We start from the raw sequence: 14,502 nt of genomic DNA on the forward strand, positions 1-14,502 counted from the left end.
CGAACTAGTTGCCTTAGTATCTGAGTAGTGTCCAAAAATGTTATGATTTAATACTCTATTTTAGATTCCTTAGAAGTATGATGACAGTGTTCTAGCTTTGTGCACTGTGCCATGTCTACACAAAAAGCATTTCTGCTGTAGTTGTCGCACAAACAACTGGATGGAATTGATATGCTTCTATTTAATCAATCCAGATGTCTACACAGCTTGCGGCTTCTATTACACTATTGTTCTGAACATGTAACTCAATCATACACATACACAGTCTCACTACCCTTAGAAATACAAATATATAGAAATCACCAGACCTATTCTGTAACAGAAATGGGTACAGATGGCAATAGTTAAAGTATAAATGTGAAGTATTGAATAGTTTGTCATCTGCTACAGTTGTATAACGGGGCCAAATGGATCAGCTGCTGCCTGTGTGTGTGTGGCTGGATATGAAGGCAACGGAACCTACTGCAAAGGTGAAAGCACACACACACACACACACCACACACACACACACACACACACACACACACACACACACACAAAACCATCTCACGTATCTATTGTCATTAGCCTCTCTTTCTTCCTCTCTCTCTTAGAACTGGATTTGTGTAGCAGGTCTAATGGTGGATGTTCAGAGTTTGCCAGCTGTATCATGGTGTCTGCAGGAGAGAGGACATGTACTTGTAAAGAGGGATACACTGGAGATGGGGTTGTCTGCCTTGGTTTGTATCCCTGACCTCTAAAAGCCGTCCTATATATTACATTTGTACATTTAAGCCCTCCATCTCCAAATCATCATCTTGTGTTGTTATATCTAGAATAAATAAAATTATTAAAATATTGATTGATGATTATAAATCATAAAAAATTAATTCCAACCTTGTGTGTGTACAGAGTTTGATGGCTGCTTGGTCAACAATGGAGGCTGCCACTCGTCAGCACAATGTGTCAGAACAGGCCCCAACACCGTAAGGCAAAACATTACTAAATAAAATGTCAGATTCCTTTAATGCTTAATGGTAGATACAGTCATACAAATACAAACAAAGTGGTGGCACTGTTTGCAAACTCTGCAATCTTACAATATCTTTAACAAAATCACAAATATCAACACACACAGCATTTCTAAGCTGATAAAGCAGTCATGATCTTACTGTATTGAACACAGCAATTCACATTTTTAACAAAATTTATTGATCCCATAGGGAAGTTGTGTTGCCTTGTTACAGCTGCTCACCACGTGAAAAGGAGAAAAAGAAAGGAAAAAACCAAATCGAGACAATAACAAGTACTGGTACAAACTACTGATCAATAAGTAAGAAAAAACCCAGTTAGAGGAGTAAAAATAAGTGCAATTAAAACAATACTTTTTTTCAATTTTGACCATTTAGTCCCCCTCCTTTTTACAGAAGGGGGATGAGTTGAACACATTAATGGCCACTGGGAGGAAAATCTGTGGCATTCTGTGGAGCACTTGACTGTGATCAGTCTCTCCAACACTTGTAATGATGAGGGAGGTTAGAGCCACAGGTCTGTAGTAAATAGAAACACTATTGGCACCAGGCATGATATTTTCCATCCCACAGGGACCCTCTCCATCTGCAGGCTCAGGTTGAATATATGTTAAAGGAGCCCACATAGCCGTGGGGCACTGGCTTTCAGTACCCTGGGGCCGACTCAGTCAGGACCGGCAGCCTTTGTGGGGCGAAGCCTGCATAGCTCTCTCCTCACCTGCTCTGGTCATTGCTGCAGAGACAGGAGTGGTGTCCAAGTCATGCAGGGGTGAGATGTGGACACCTGTGGTAACCCTCCCTGGGGGGGTGGATATGAGGAACATCAAATTTATTTAAAAAGCTATTAAAATCACTTGCTCTATCCATACTCCCCTCTGTCCTCTGGCTGCTGGTCTAGTATCCAGTGATGCTTTTCATGCCACTCCAGACTGCTCTGGTGTCCTTCTGTTGGAGCCTCTGTTTAACCTTACTCCTGTAAGCCTCTTTGATCTTTACCGACAATCTCTGGACCTCCCTCACTGCTTCCCTGTCACCTGACCTGTATGCTGCCTTCTTCAGGATTATTTTGTATCTTTGGTGTGACCAATGGCTTGTTGGCAGACAGTTTTTGTTGGTATACAAATGTCAACACAGAAGTTGATGTAATCTGAAATGCAGCCTGTCAGTCCATCAATGTCCTGTTTTCCAATCCATAGTGTTAAAACATCCCTGCAGGGCATTTGTGGCTCACTCAGACCATCTGACCACTGTTTTGGTGGTAGGGGACTGCCTTTGAACAAGGGGCTTGTACACAGGCAGGAGGTGGGTCAGGTTGTGGTCAGACCTGCCCAGGGGTGGAAGGGCAGAAGAGGTGTAGGCATCTTTTAACATTTGAGTATATCAGGTGCAATGTCCCCCCCCATCTGTGACAATCCACATAATGTGTGATGGTGGGGAGGGTCTTGGAGAGGAAGTCACCGGAGATCATACAGAGGGCGTCATGATGTCGGGTCCAGTCTCTGGCTACACCAGAGTGTATGACTTCACATGTGTTGTCTGTGGAGACAGAGGGAGGAATATAGACCATCAATATGTTGTTTGAGAACTGTCTGAACATATAGTAACGACTGAGGCCCACTGCCAACAGTTTAATGTCCAGGAACAGAGTCTTTTTTTTCACAGTAACATGACCAGTATGACACAACCTGTTGTTGATGTACACGACCAGGCCCCCTTCTTTCCTCTTTCCTCTCTCCTCCATTTTGCCTGCACTGTGCGGAAGCCACCAATATTGATGCATGTGTCGGGCATATATTCCTGCACCCATGTCTCTCTGAAACATATTAGACTACACTCAACTCATCCACCTTGTTCTACAGAAACCTTACGTTGCCCATAAAGAGTGGAGATGCTGCTTGAATCTTCTCTTCCTCGCTCACCTGTTTTCCTTTCTTGACGTCTCGCTGTTTTCCCCCTTATTTCGTTCGGTATGTTTAAAGTACAAACAGAATTTAAATCCTTGGTGCCGGCCTGGTACACCCCGATCAGCTCTTCCCAAGAGAACTAGAGAACATACCAAGACAATTAAAAAAAAAAATAATGCCAACACTATTTTCATTGTTTAAGTTGTTTAATCAAATGTTTTTGCCACCATTATGAATATTGTGTTTTATGACCAATTTATGCAGCAAACTTGGAATTTGCAAACAGTCCCATTACTTTTTCTTGCAAATGTATGACTCATAGCTGTTCCTGAGACTTAAATGCTTTCAGGTGAACTAGTGTAAGGCTGTCAGCTTTTAGAGTGTTTAAATTTAATGAGGACCAAGTAGCATCTGGTGGTCTATTTAAATAAAATGTTTTATTTTTATAGTTCTGTAACACAATTCAACATCATGGGCTCACAAGAAAAATGTTTTCCAAAAGAAACAGCTACATTACAAATTCAGTTGCATTGAAACTTTACTGGTGATGACAGAGCACTTTGGGATACTGAACTGAGCTTAATTGGCTGTCAGTAGCCAAGCTGTGTCTGTCGCTGCTGAAGAAGTCACAGTTTACTGTGTGGGGACCCTCAAAAAATAAATCTAGTTTTGTCACAGCTGTTGTCATAGACCTGCATTTATGTTTATTCTGTCAGAAGTTTGTATCAATTGTGCAGTCTAGCCACATGCTCAGTTTTTTTTGTTTTTCATCAGCTAGAAAAGGGTGAAAAAGAAGAGCTTTCGCAGCTTTGTAACTGCAAGTGGTTTTTACATGACAACTGTATTACACACAGGTTTAGATGTTTTCATACTTGTTACATGTCATTCTTCACCTCTAATTCTCTTTTTATGTTTTGAATCTCACTGTGTCATAACCCCATATAGGTTGGTTTTTTATGACCTAAAAAATGTAATTTAATGCTTACCTCATAGAAGAAAAACGTTCTAAACAGTTCAAAAATGTGATTTTTCACGAAGTCAGACAGCAGTAAAGATGATTGTTTTTTGCCTTTTCTTTTCTGTTGTTGACTTGCTGAGTGTGGGTCCGTTTTTGCAGATGGATAATAAGCAACCATTTTCTCTGTCTGCTTTGTTGTTATCTTCAGACAGCCTGCATGTGTCAGTTTGGCTTCCAAAAAATGGGGAGGGTTTGCTACCCTGTTAACCCCTGCAAACAAGTAAGTTTAATTTTACTGATTGTGCCCTGTTACAATACGCTGACGTTTCTTTTCTAATGGCATTACACCGATTTGTACCAAATTAAATTCTGCTCACTTTTGGTGTCAGGAACTTTTTATTTTCTGCTGCAAATAAAGCTGTCATTGATGTTCCCCCAGCTCTTTAGGAACCTTGACAAAAGCTATACAAAAAATTGCCAAGTAGTATCTGCAACTTTTGCCCTATGGAAAACCATTTAACCTTAAAAGCCAAGTCAGTGCCTATCCACTAGAATAAGCAGCCAGAGCAAATAGTTAAGGCACTAAAAGTAATGCCATATGTTTATACTATAATCTATACTAAAATTTTCTAAGATACACTTGCACATAGGTTTTCAAATATAGTTGACAGATTAATAATAATAATGAAATCATGTTATTTGTAACACACAACCCCAGGATCAGTGTCTTGCTTAAATATAAATTCAACATGCCTTTGATAATGTATTTATAAAAAACAATGGGCATTTAGGTTATTGTGTCTGGTAAAGAATATTTTCCTCCAGTGAAGCTTGTCTGCTTTCCCCTGAATGTTCAATAATCTGTTGCCTGCTTACAGAGAGTTAAGGAAGACTTGAACAGTGGTTCTCAATCGTGGTCCTTAAGGATCCTGACTCTGCTTGTTTACCAGATGTGTGTGGAGTGGGGATAGACAAAGTATATTGGTATCTTCCAGTTGCTGATTGATTGAATGCACGTGATCAAGGCAATTACCAGTGGGTAGTGCTGGGTTAGTTGGAAAACAAGCAGAGCAGGGGTCTTAATAATTACAGATATTATCAGTGATTTTATGAAGATGAAAGTGATTGTTAATGCCTGTTCTATATTAAGTCATGTTTTGTGATTGTGTGCAGAACAATGGTGGCTGCCATAGGCATGCTCACTGTAAAGACATGGGCAACGGTGAGAGGAACTGTACTTGCTACAGAGGCTATATGGGCGATGGCATTGATTGCATAGGAAACACTCAAATTGTAAGTCATATGACCTCTGACCTCCCACTTTTCTATGACCATACACTACAATGTACCACTCTCACAGGAAGTTGTATTGTCCGTTTGTCTTACAGGAGCTGTCCATAAAGTTAGAGAACAGCTTCTTCTATCAGATGATGAGAGTGAGTTATTGCCAAGCTAAAATCATTACACAAACTCAATAGTTAAATGTAAAAATATTTGCCTAAAACAATACAGAATCCTAAAAGTGTTGCTTCAGTAGTGTTTCACATGGGAAAATACCTCAAGTTGAAATTCTAAGGATTGAAAGTACAAAGGACTCTGTTAAGAAAGTGATCTGGTGGCATCTAGGCATCAATCTGACTGTTTTATTGACACTGTAGAACTTGATGCTGGTTCTACTATGAATGTTTTTTATACTAGTTTTATTCTTTTCACATTTGCCTCACAAATAATGTTTCTGCTAACAATTCAAGAAGAGAATGAGATTTATATCTGAGAGTTTCATTTAAAAAATCTTCTGACATTTAACACTTTCTGGTTTGATTTCAACTACTTTAAGTACAGTGCCGATAGTTGGCCAATTGTGTTTTTTAATAATAAATATACATCTACTAAGTTACTAGTACAGTATTTCCCACTAATGGAGTACACTTACATAAAATGAACAAACCTAAGTAATTTGTATTAGGTACTGTAGCTACTTATCCTCTCAGTAAAAGAAACTACTTAAATTTATTAATTGAAAGGTGTTTAGTAACAAAATAGGCTGATTCGTTGCATAAATCGACTCTTTGTTTGTCTCAGACAGCAGACGTTCGTAGTCTTTATGGTGACACAGCATTCACCGTCTTTGTCCCATTAAGGGAAACCAATAACCAATCAACTGTGAGTACAACCTGCTTTTTTTATACTGTGCATGTGACCATATATTAAAACTATGACATCATTTCAATTTAATCTAATAGGTCAGTATTTGTACATCAGTCAGACTTTGGAATATGGCTGCTAATGCAAACCTGACGTGTGTATGTGTAGATTGACCAATGGCAGTTGTTTGGTCGTCTGGATGAGCTTGTGAGATACCACATTGTTTCCTGTGAGAGGTTGACCTTGAGTGACCTTAAAACCACTGAGCGTGTTGTCTCAACATCGGGGCACACACTGCACTTCAGTCTCCAGCAGGTAGAATACACAAACACACTCACACACACCACTGAAAGACTGAGTAATACAGAATAATGATCCTCAACCCAATAGAGCAAAAATAAACATGTTTATGTAGCTTAATGTCTTTTTCCAACTGTCTCTCAGTATACACTTGTGCTTTTCTGCTCACCTTGTCTTTGTTTCTTTGTCTATCTTAACTCTCCTTTTCACATTTGTCTTTTCCCCCCTGTAGGGTTCAGTCTGGTTGAACAATAGATCCAGGATTGTAAAGAGTGATTATACCACAACGAATGGAGTCATTCACCACATCGACAAGCTGCTGACACCCTACAGGCTTCAGTACAAACCACATCGCAAACCGAATGTGGTATGTTGATTTGGACTAAAATTAATAAATGACTGATGATCACTCAGACTTAACAGACAGTGAAAATCCTCTCTCTCTCTCTCTGTCTTCCTCTGTTTAGATGAACTTTACATCAGCAGCTGCATTTTATGGCTACAACCGCTTCTACAAACTTGTGGAGGTAAAAAAAACAAACGCAGTGCTCCCCCTGAATTCATCTATCCTCCTGCAGCTTCTTTTACAAAATTGTCAACCTCCTTGTCTATTTACCCTTCCACCACTAATTTCTACACATCGAACATACATTTACAATTACAATTGCAAAACTCTAATTGTACAATTCTGAGGGTTTCAAGTACCTTTATTTAATGATCAGTACTTTTCTCTGCAGCAGTTTTATCTGATAGCTGGAGTTACTTTTTTACCTTTTTAGATTTACATTTATAGAACAAAATATAACCAACAAACTGTAACTTTCTATCACAGGTTAATGTGTTTATGAATAAAATGGGCCAGAATGCTCTTTGGAGTTTTAAAAAGTGCTATTAGAAAGTGGAATTTACGTTTTTACTAAAAGCTTGAAAAAATTAAAACCATTTTACAACTCTCAATTTCTTTATTAGTTTTTTAATCAAAATATTTGCAATTGCATGAGACAATATCATATTGGTATCAGCAGCAGAAAGGATTTCAGTTCAATTCAACTTAATTTATATAGAATAAATTCACAACGTCATCTTAAACCACATAACAAAGTCAAGACTATATACTATATGAAGCATGTGGTTGGTGAACTATAAGTTGGTTGTAACGCAGATATGCCAACTGACCCTGCTTATGTGACTTTTTAAGTTTCTTACTTAACTTTCTAACTTTTTTTTTACCCTTTTTTAAAAAGAAAAATCCTCTTTATCCTTAAATCTGCAGAGCTTCATTAGGATTGATGGTGGCCTGTTGGCTCACTCCTCCAAATTTCCTTTGCACTGAACATATTTAACTTTCATTTTGGAAGTTCCAATTTAACAAATAGCTGTTGTTTAACATTTCTGTGACTTGTCATGATTCACTCTTCATCAGGTCATATTGTTTCTCTTTTTCTCTGATACTCCAAACTGGTTGCATGCTCAGAGATTCTTTTGTTAAAGTTATCTACACCCTTTTGTGAGAATTGTTGTCTATGTCTTAGGTCCAGTGCATTTTTTGTAATATTGTCGATCCTTATATTAGTAGAGTCAAGGGGTGACCCCAAATATTTGAATATTTGACGATCAGTTCTACTGATTTCAACTGCCAATCTTACTGTCAATTCACACAAAATATGCTTCTTAAACAAGCATTATTTAAATGCAGCTATGTGGGGGGGTGCTCAGTGTCAAATTTCTGCATAGAATTGCTTGAGTTATCTAAATAATCAGATCTAAAGCACATTCTTGTCTAACTAGAAATTCAAAATAGTTGATATTTAGTTAACTCTTATTCCGACTCTCTTCCATTCAGTAACTATATATACACCACTTCACCAATTCACTTCAAAAAGATTGTGTGAACTGTAGCGCTTTGCAATACACACATTTAAAAAACAAAATACAGGATGGGTTACTGTTAATAATAATGGATACAGCATTTCATACAGCTTTCAATATCCAGTGTCCACACCTCTGTAGTGCTAAAACATGTCTTAAAAAAGTTTTGTTTTAAATTATGAATGGTCCTGAATTTTGAAATGATGCAGGCTTATGAAAAAGACAATATATTCATTTGATTGATTTATTGTTACATTATTAATTCAATTCTTGTTGATCTTTGCAATTTTTTCTCCACTAACTGAAGAAGTCCCTGTATCACTGAACAAACATGAGGAATGCTAGAGGAGAGACATTGGGGGAGAGCATTCAAAAACAGGGGAACTATGGGGAGCGATTAAGTGTTTTGAATTAGATGGAAGTTGGTAATTTTTCCTACTCAATAGGGATTTCTTCAAATTAGACTTTGTTTTAAATGGTCATAAATCTCCTTTTTATTACCTAGATTAGGTGTGGATTAGGGTAGTCAGGGCTAGTTGGAAAAAGAGCAGGACAGGACCTCTTGAGGGCCAGAGTAAATGACTGTTGCTGTAAATACTGTATACGTAAGTACTGTAGGTTTAAGATCAGAGTCAGAGTACAATTCGGCTAATAAACACATAATTTTACTATAATGTAATAAAAGCATGTGCTATTATGTGCTAATGCTAGTGTGAGTACCACAGTAATAGTGACGTGTAATTAACAATGTGTGCAGGATGCAGGGTTACTTCCCGTTCTCCAGATGCCCATTCACCAGCCATTCACCTTCTTCTGGCCAACAGACGAAGCCCTTAACTCACTGCCAGCTGAAAGACAGCGCTGGCTCTTCAGCCCCGATCATCAAGAACAACTGGCTGCTACCGTGAGAGCTCACATCGTACGCAATTCTAGGGTAGGAAATTAGTCAGTACTTTAATACTCCAATGTAATTGTCTTTTTTTATTGATTATTTGTAATTTACAGCTTGGTAGTAATAGGGTAATAATAAGGTAGTTTTTTCTGAAATAGGTAATAACAGGTTCATATTAAGGTAATAATATTCTCATACTCAAAAAGACTTAAGGCTGTATGTATTTATGATATTACTTTTTTAATAACTTTTATTTCTGATTACATAATACACAATTTTTCCCCAGTACCTTATTATTCAGACCCCCTTATTACCCCCTTATTTGTGAAAAACAACCCCACTTTTAACCTATTATTTCCAATTAATGTGCCATAGTAAGGCATTATCGGTAAAATGTCAGAAATTTGTTACATTTTTTAAAACCTAAGGTAACATCTTCAAAAATAAAGTAAGACAAATGGTGTGACATTTTCCTTTAAAAAATCCATCAAATAAATAATCAGTTTTTAAATTGCTTGCCAGTTATTCCCATTTTGATCAAATTGTCTATATCTAAGCTAAGAACAGGAAGTGTCTTAGCTGCTATGAAAAGAATTTGCAAGCTGTGATATCTGTCAAAGTACTGAGACTGTCTATCTCTTCAAAAAACACATCAGTGTAAAATTTATTTTTTCTCTGTGTGTCTGTAGCTTATGAGCATCAGTCAGCCGGAGAAATACACAAAATACCGCACCATGCATGGATCCAGCATCAAGTACAGCTGTGACAAAAACTTGGTGGTAAGAAAATGCACATTCATGCAAAACAAACAGGTAGCCATAATGACTTCTCCTCCTGATAGCTTGCTGTTGCTATAGTTACTAGTCTTTTCTCATGTTAGCATTGGAGAGAAAACACCGTTAACATGGATCCTAATGCTCACCATTACTGGTCACTGATTGGTCCATGTGGTGCAGACCAATGGAGGATATTGGAAAAGTTATGTGATCCTAAAAAAGATTTGAGCGCACATTTCACAACTAATTAGGTTGATTGTCCACAGGTCAGTATCATAGTTGGGTATAAAAAGTGAATCTCACCAAGGCTGGGTCTCAGTTGGGGGTCAGGCTGAGTAAGGATATGAAAATCCTCATGGGCAAATGATTCAACAACGGAAGTTAAAATAAATTTGATATCTCAAAATGGGGTCTGAACTTTTACTGTTTGACAAGTGTCCATGTTCTGAACATGTCAGTTTATTATGCAGTTTATGCCCCTAATTTCCTCAGTTATGTGTACATTCCGATTTTTTTCAGTTGTTCAATGGCAACCAGAGTAAACCTATGCAGTTGAAATCCCATTTAGGTCTTTCATTTGTTGATTCACTTAGGTTATCAAATGCCAGCTAGGCATAGGTGTTTGCTTTTTTTCCCCATAATTACAGACTCGATAAACAAACTTGATAATTTGACTCAGCTGCTTTAAATACAAGCAGGCTTTCTACATGACCCCTGTTCTTTCTACGCATTACTTAAATAGAACCTTTTTATCAATGTGAAGTTTCAGGATTTCAAACGAGTGCTACATGCTTGAAAAAGCTTCAGTGTAAATTAAAGCAGTTGTGCGAAGAAAAATGGGCCCAAATTCCTCCACTGCGATGTGAAAGCTAAATGTGGCACAGTTTACAAAGGCCATTACTTTTTCAGATGCTTGTTAGAGGCGTTGGAAAACTTATTTGCTTCACTAAATAGAAATACTACAATGTTCAAATTACATGAGGAGCATTATAAAATGCTGTGATTGGTCTGTTTTACTTTAACATCACACCAGGATTGCACCAGGCTGACTGGACCCTGATTTTAACCTGTAGTAACAGAATTGTTTTGTTAATGTGCCTGTGTTTGTGTGTGTGCGTGCAGGGGGCTATATTCATCAATGATAATGCAGCCAAGGTGGTGGAGCGCTTTCTGACCTTAAAAGAGGGCGTAGCTTATGGCATCGACCAGTTACTGGAGCCACCTGGCCTTGGAGCATATTGTGATGGCATCGAGAACAAAACCAAATACGTTTGTAATATTTTTTATTATTGAGCTGCTTGAATACTCATATTACAATTAATGATACTTACTCATAATCAGTTGAGATCAAAACAGTTTTTTATGGAAGAAGACTAGGCAACAGAAATGATAAAACTGAAATGTGTATAAAAGTAATGAGTGTTGACTTAAATACAAAAACAATTTAGGAGGGTTGGGCAATATATCCAGTGAATCCAATTATTTATTTTTTGTTTTTGAACAATGTGGAAAAATGCCTAAATCAGAAAATCTAGACCATTACTCGCTCCGCTGTCAGTCAAACTGCAGCGCCAGTATCTCTCTGTTTCCTTGGAGACACCAGCACGTGTGTTGCCTTTGCTAGTTAAAGAGCTGGAGTAATGGCGGTTGCAGTAGGTGAAAATAGCTAAATATAGATGGACTGGCTCAGAACTGCTGCCTGTCAGGGAGGTGTCACCTGAATGTTATCCAGTTCTCAACTTTACATAAGGTGGTGCTTTGCTCACAAAAACACATTTAGACATAAACTAGTGCTTGACCTGAAGGTGTAACTATTGTTGACACAGCACTTTATCACAATTGTTGTAATTGTAAAGGTGTCACCACCGGATACAGTTATTATTCACATAAATTAACATCATATTCCCTCAAATAAATTTTGTTTTGAATTTTAACCTTAAATAATTTATATAAATAATTTACAAAATAGAATCTCTCTTGCTAATTGCTGCTAATTCCAGTCAGCATTTTGGATTAATTGTAGGCATTTTAGTGAGTTACTGGGGAAAGTCCCAAAAGTAGAGAATTACAGTAGTCCAACCTAGAAGCTAACTAATAGATAACTAATGCATGGACTAGTTTTTCGGCGTTCCTTGGAGACAGGCTGTTCCGAATTTTGGCAATGTTCCGTAGGCGGAAGAAGGCTGTTCTAGAGATTTGTTTTATGTGTGAGGTAAAGGACAAATCCTGGTCAAAAATAACTCCAAGGTTCCTTGCAGTAGTACTGGAAGCAAAGTTGGTTGGACAGCATATTTCTGATATCTTTTGTCCCAAATACTGTGACTTCAGTTTTGTCTGTGCTTAGAAGCAGGACATTGTAGGACATCCAGGGCTTTATGCCTTGTAGGAATGCTTGAAAAATGATTAATTGATTTTTTTTCATCTAGTTCCATAGATAGAAATAGCAGGGTATCATCAGCATAGCAATGTAAATTTATTGAGTGTTTTTTAATAATGTTGCCTAAACAAGTAAAGTAAAAGGAGTTGGTCCTAACACAGAGCCTTGTGGATCTCCATAACTAACCTCTCTCTTTTGCTGGCATTTGTGTGCTTCACTTTAAAAGTAAGTAAAACACTGTCTCCACAATATAACCTTCCACTGTCTACGAATGCACTCTTGCATTCATGTAGAGTAAAATTGTGAATCTGCCAGAACACTGAAAAAAAATTGAGATTTAATTTTTAGGCCACAATGCCCAGCCCTACATTCTAGTGTAAGCAATGTGCTGAGTGAGTGAGTGAGTGCATTTACATGCATTTAAGAAACTTGGTTCCTGGAAATCAGCGTATAGATGCAGCAGGAGAGTAACCTGATTTCTCCTCCACCTAGTATTTATTGAAATGGTATATTGTCAGAAAATGCTGCTTCAGACTTCGTGTGTGTGTGTGTGTGTGTGTGTGTGTGTGTGTGTGTGTGTGTGTGTGTGTGTGTGTGTGTGTGTGTGTGTGTGTGTGTGTGTGTGTGTGTGTGTGTGTGTGTGTGTGTTCAGCAAAGTGAGAGCCCAGGGAGAGAGAAAATAAAATACAGAGGAGACACTGTTAATGGGAACTGTCTGTATTTTAAAAATCTGCGAGGGAAAGTGACTTATTTAGACTTATTTTATTCAGACTTTCACTCAGCTCCATATCTCTGTCTGCAGCCTTTTGTTACACACATGCACAATTGGAGAAGGCTTATTAGAAATCTGGTTACTTGTATACATAGCAAATAAATCAGTGTTCTCAGAAATCTATCTGAGAGAAACTGGGTTTCCCTAATTCCCTATCCCGATTTCTCAAACCAGCTTTCCCCTTTACACGAAAGTTAAGAAATCAGCTTTCCAGAGAAAGAAGACTGTAACCTGATTACTTAAGTCCATGTAAACACGCAATGACTCATTACAGAGAAAACAGAAAGAAGCTCACTTATTTCTTCTTTTTATTCAACCAGTTAACAAGATATTTATATAACTATCATATATGACAAGCATAAGAAGAGCATCATAATCTCACATTTGAGAAGCTCGGAGCAGTGTGTTGTATTTGCTTAAAAATATCTTGAAAAAATAAATTAAATATAAAAAAAAGAGTTTCTGACCAACTTAATGTTGATTAGCTAATCTATAATCATACCCTAACCATTAACCTTTTCTGTCTTAAAATGTCTCAGGGGGCCTGTGGACACTGTTTGTTCCCCCCGTCCTGTCCTCTGAAACACTATGACACGGTAAAATCTGCTTCTCTTTAAAAAAATTTGTTTTTTAACATTACCAGCTTCTGTTTAAACTATGCAGAGATTAATGTCATTCTTCCTTCCTCCTAGGGATCGACAGAGTCTTGTTTAAGATCACGCCACAGGCCTTATCACGGCTACTCTCGGTGGTCTTATGGGCTGGATAGTCCTTTTAGCTTGAGGGGCTGCATGAGAGTTTGTCAGTTTTCGTCCTGGGTCCCAAAGTGCTGCAAAAACCACTATAGCCGAGACTGTCAAGGTAAGGAAAAAATGTTTTTTGGAAACATGCTGTGAGAAAGATCAATAGCTCATTTAAATGTAGGTTTTTATCTTCTGGAGGGGGAGGAATGGGGTTGGATCATTTTTCTAACATGTTAGTCGTAACAACTTAAGTTTATTTTATAAAGTGGTGGGAAAAGAAAAGAGCAAAGTATGGAAAAAAGCAAGGCTGCTGCTCCTTCATTGAAACTGTAAAGTCCTCATCGTTTTAAATTAAGTTCATACATTAATATATTTTTATATGTGTTACCAATACTTAGTAGTGCAACTAAAAGCAGTTTACTACCTGTGGCAAGGAACTTTCCCCATCTTTGTTTCAGGGACAAAGTTGGTTTGTCCCAGGGACACAGTTGTGGAAGGACACAAGTCAGAAGATGGGTACAAAAGGATTTTCAAAGGACTTTTTCATCCCCAGAAGCAAAGTTCAATCTGTAATTAAGAAATTGAAAGTGTTTGGTACTACCACAACTCTGCCCAGGTCAGAAAGTCCCTCCATGCTGGATAAAAGAGGAAAGGAGGAAACTGATTGGGAGGCTACAGAGAGACCAGTGAGAACTTAGAAGGGATTACAGGACATCATGCTAAAGAGTAGACACTATGTGCATGTGACAACAATAC

The 14,502-nt window shown here is 37.9% G+C and overlaps 1 protein-coding gene across 4 annotated transcripts in view; it reads left to right on the plus strand.

The window, feature by feature from the left end:
- stab1 (stabilin 1) overlaps positions 1 to 14,502 on the plus strand; it is a 75,462-nt gene that overhangs the window by 41,003 nt on the left and 19,957 nt on the right. For all 4 annotated transcript variants that reach the window (XM_067503177.1, XM_067503176.1, XM_067503174.1 and 1 more), the window contains 15 exons: positions 391 to 470; positions 594 to 719; positions 892 to 965; positions 4,081 to 4,152; positions 5,046 to 5,165; positions 5,261 to 5,308; positions 5,955 to 6,035; positions 6,186 to 6,332; positions 6,550 to 6,684; positions 6,785 to 6,844; positions 8,944 to 9,120; positions 9,768 to 9,857; positions 10,977 to 11,123; positions 13,543 to 13,599; positions 13,696 to 13,864. In XM_067503177.1, coding sequence (XP_067359278.1) covers positions 391 to 470; positions 594 to 719; positions 892 to 965; positions 4,081 to 4,152; positions 5,046 to 5,165; positions 5,261 to 5,308; positions 5,955 to 6,035; positions 6,186 to 6,332; positions 6,550 to 6,684; positions 6,785 to 6,844; positions 8,944 to 9,120; positions 9,768 to 9,857; positions 10,977 to 11,123; positions 13,543 to 13,599; positions 13,696 to 13,864 — 1,583 coding nt within the window. The remainder of the gene's footprint in view (positions 1 to 390; positions 471 to 593; positions 720 to 891; positions 966 to 4,080; positions 4,153 to 5,045; positions 5,166 to 5,260; positions 5,309 to 5,954; positions 6,036 to 6,185; positions 6,333 to 6,549; positions 6,685 to 6,784; positions 6,845 to 8,943; positions 9,121 to 9,767; positions 9,858 to 10,976; positions 11,124 to 13,542; positions 13,600 to 13,695; positions 13,865 to 14,502) is intronic.

The sequence above is a fragment of the Channa argus genome, chromosome 5 (genome assembly GCF_033026475.1).
Source record: "Channa argus isolate prfri chromosome 5, Channa argus male v1.0, whole genome shotgun sequence".
Taxonomy (NCBI): Eukaryota; Metazoa; Chordata; class Actinopteri; order Anabantiformes; family Channidae; genus Channa; species Channa argus.